Source organism: Sesamum indicum, linkage group LG3 (assembly GCF_000512975.1).
Source record: "Sesamum indicum cultivar Zhongzhi No. 13 linkage group LG3, S_indicum_v1.0, whole genome shotgun sequence".
Classification (NCBI taxonomy): domain Eukaryota; kingdom Viridiplantae; phylum Streptophyta; class Magnoliopsida; order Lamiales; family Pedaliaceae; genus Sesamum; species Sesamum indicum.
In genome coordinates, this window is record NC_026147.1 from 2,649,922 (window position 1) to 2,654,063 (window position 4,142).

General features: G+C 33.2%; 1 protein-coding gene across 1 annotated transcript; it reads left to right on the plus strand.

Annotated features, from left to right (window-relative positions):
- On the plus strand, window positions 2,279–3,797 carry LOC105157098 (uncharacterized acetyltransferase At3g50280-like). Its single transcript, XM_011073399.2, has one exon. The coding sequence runs from the start codon at window positions 2,358–2,360 to the stop codon at window positions 3,678–3,680; it is 1,323 nt and encodes a 440-aa protein (XP_011071701.1). The 5' UTR covers window positions 2,279–2,357; the 3' UTR covers window positions 3,681–3,797.

A 4,142-nucleotide genomic window follows, 5' to 3' on the forward strand; every position in this document is an offset into this window, starting at 1 on the left:
CACGTCACTCTCCCTCTCTCTTATCAGCCGCCGCTTCTTTCTCCCTCTTCACAACCGGCTCCTTAACTTCTCCCCTTTCTCTAGTTCTTCAACAATGGCTTTCCAATGGTGTGGTGTTTTGGGAAGATGCACCACCGCCATATTCATCCCTCTCTTGTCTCTATAAATATCTCCTCCCACTCTCGTCTCTCTAACCCAAAAATACATAAGCATAAATCCTTGTGTTCTTAAATCTCTTTTTGAAAATCCTTAGCGTTTGGTTTAATCCTTTGTGGCTAAGTTCTTAGTGAACGAGTGGTGTATTTTCTTGATGAGAAAGGAGCAACCGCCTCGAATCTTTGGCTCCCTGAGCCGACATTCTTTATTCGCTTTATTTTTACTTTTGTTATTATTATTATTGTTGTATTGTTGGCTTGTATTATTTATAGGTTCAAAACCCCCTGTAATAGTTGAGTTAGAATTTCTCGAGCTTCCGCTGAAGGGTAAAATCCCAACACTACTAAAGCCATTTATTTGTCCAGTGTTTAAAACAAAATTTGTGACTATACATTGTGTTATAATTATTACATGTCTCTAAAAATACAACTAGATAATTTTGACATTTATATTTATAGTGGTACGAAAGGTTAATTTTGATGAGCTTTCTATGAGGCTATTTACTCGAGCAATTAAGCTTAATTTCTAGATTAAAGATAAAAATTATTTGCAGAACGCATATGATATCTAGACCATTTTTAAGCTTGAAAAAAGTAAGAAAATGGGTAGAAAAAAGAAAAGGAATGAAGAGTCTAACGAATTATAACTAGGCAGGAAAGTTGTATTTTTCGGCCTATAGAGTAGGAGAATCTACAGTTTGATTCAAACAAAATGGCTATGTGATTTTATCATCTACTTTTTTAGTAAAAGTAAGATCATGATATTAAATGTGTTGAAGAAATTTAATTTTGGGATCCTAAACTTCCATAAAATAAAAGGATGAAAATTATATATTATTATCACGTGGCACCAAAAATATAAATTTTTGCCAGTGGTTCACATTTGGAAAATTGTGCCCAAGAATGGTCCACTAGTGATAATTCTCCTAATAAATTTGGGGCCACTAGTGATAGTAATATGATAATACATTTTAACGATTGTTTATATTTTTTTTATAAAAAAATATATATTAATCAAATTATAAATGTAATATTTTTATTATATAACTTATTTTGATTCGACCAAACTCAATTCTTTTTAAATTTTCCCTCATCTAGTGTTGTGGAGAAAAATATTTTTTCGGCACCATTAAAAGAGGACATTATCGTTTTTGGTACCATAATTTTAGCGAGTGCCACTTTTAGTACCATGAAATACGAAAATACGCTTTTTTTATCCTAAAAAATCGTGTGCTTTGCAGATGCCCGTTAGTTGCCGTTAAGAGCTGTTATGCAACTTGATTTTGGCTATTTTTTATTTCAAAGGCCCTGTTTAATGATACAAAAATTATAATTTTATCAACTTTGAACATGAATTATAAGAAAAAAATATTTCTTCAAAAAATTGTTAGGAAAATTTTTTATTTTAATACATATATATAATAAAATAGCTTTAAAATTATAATTATTTATATTTGAGATAAATTCTATCATCTTTTTAGTATTTTCTAAAATTACATTATTATTTGATTTGAAAATATTTTATTAAACTTTGACCATAAACTATAAGAATTAAATAAAAATAAATATACTAAAAAATTATTTTAATATAAGTAACAAAACAGTTTTTAAATATACCTATTTGTATATGAGATAAATTCTAGTCTCTCTTTATTATTCTTTAAAATTAAATTATTATTTATTCTGAAAATATTTTAATAAATTTTGACGACAAATAATATAAAATAAATTTTATTGTTTATAAAATATTAGAGAAATTTTATTTTAATATAAACAATAAATAGTCTTTTTAAAAAATAATAAAGTGATGCTATTTATTTCAAATATAGATAATTATAGTTTGAAAATAAATATATTATTTTATTATTTATTTAAAAATTAATAAAAAAAGGCACATGCCTTCCATTAACTTAAGACAAAAAAGGAGTATTTTTTATTTTATAATATAAAAAATGAAACTTATTAAAATTGTGGTATCAAAAATAATAATAATTTATTTAATAATACCAAAAAATAAAACATTTTTCTTTGCAGCAGAAAAAATCATTTTCTTTCGTTTTTTTTTTTTTGATTGCTCTATGCAGATATATACACCCGCACACCATATGCCAAACACACATTGGTTGCATTACCCATACTCCCTACTCTCTTTCGCTTTTCCCTCCTGGAATTTAATTCGCACATACAGGTCTGTACGAGAATATGGCAACCATTGAAGTGTTATCATCATGTCTTGTTCCGACAGCATCCAATGAAATTTCCATGTCCAAGTTGGAGCTAACTCCATGGGATTTGCAATTCCTTCTGCTTGAACCTATTCAGAAAGGGATTCTCTTTCACAGCCCTAAATCCCAAGATTTCCAGACCATCATTCATCACCTGAAAACCTCACTCTCTCGCACACTAGACTTCTTCCCTCCACTGGCAGGCCGTCTGGGCACCATTCGGAATGATGACAACACGACGTGTTTCTTGGTCGACTGCAATAATGCAGGAGTTGAGTTTACTCATGCAGTTGCCGGTGGTGTATCCGTGTCCGACATCGTGGGGCCGGCGTACATACCTCAAATAGTCTCTTCTTTGTTCCCACTCAAGGGAGTCTCTAATTGCGAAGGGGTTTCTAAGCCTTTGATGGGGGTGCAAGTTACTGAGCTCGTCGATGGCGTCTTCATAGCCTGCACAGCAAATCATGCTGTAATAGATGGGACTTCGTTCTGGCATTTCTTCAACTCTTGGTCCGAGATATCCCGAGGTTTGGAGACGATCTCGAAAACCCCCGTCTTTGAACGTTGGTTTCCTGCCAATATTTCCAAGGATAATCGCCTCATTCCTCTTCCTCCAATGGATCAAAGTCTCTTGCATAGCTTTGTTCCACCTCCATCACTCGAGAGGGTTTTCCAATTCAGCAGAGAAAGTGTGGTTATGCTCAAAGCCAAGGCCAATTCAGAAGCAGGCACTGATAAAATCTCCTCTTTCCAAGCACTCATAGCTCATTTATGGCGAAACGTTACACGTCGCCGAAACCAACTAAGGATTGAGAAGGCAAACAACCAAGAAGTTGAACTGCTGTTGTTAGTTGGTACAAGATCAAGAATCCCTTTGCCGGATGCGTATTTCGGGAACGCAGTTTACGTTGTTAAAACTGTAGCTAATGAGGGTGAGCTCTTGGAGAATGGACTGGGCTACGCAGCGCTGAAGGTCAATGAACTGGTTGCTCAGCAAAGCAGTGAAGCAGCAATTGCTCTTGCGGAAGAATGGGTGAAAAATCCCATAATTTTCAACAAGCGACCACATGTTATTACTTTCGCTGTCACTAGTTCGCCTCGGCACGATGTTTACAGCACCGACTTTGGGTGGGGAAAACCGATTGCTGTAAGAAGCGGAAAGGGGCAAAAAATTGATGGAAAGATGACGCTTTACCCGGCGGCGGAACCCGGCGGCATTGACGTTGAAGTTTGCTTAGCACCGGCAACGTTGCAGGCGATGGAGCAGGATGCAGAGTTCATGGAAGCTGTCACAATTTGAATTGGAAATGCCCATAGATTAGCCATTTAATTAGATACTTTGTTCCCTTAGTTATGTACTATTGTGGCCAAAAAGAAGTTACACCAAGGCTTTGGGCGTTTGTTGGATTGGATTTGATATTCCTCCCACTTAACTAATTTATTCACTTAATTTAATACTAATAATTTGTAAATTTAAACTTATAAAAAAATAATGACAAAAAATGCATGAAAATTTTAAAAATAACAATTAAAATATAATAGGAAAGTGAAAAGTTAGATAAAATAATAAAAATAAATAAATTAAATATTAAAAAATATATAAAAAACCTAAAAATACTAATAAAGTGTTCTCCCTGATATATAGCTAATCTCGTGAAAATCATTCATTCTTTGCCAAGTATTGCAATTTAAAGAAGTAAAAGAAATACACGATAATCAACCAATTTTAAGTTTCGATACCTCCAACAGTTAGATAAAAAAT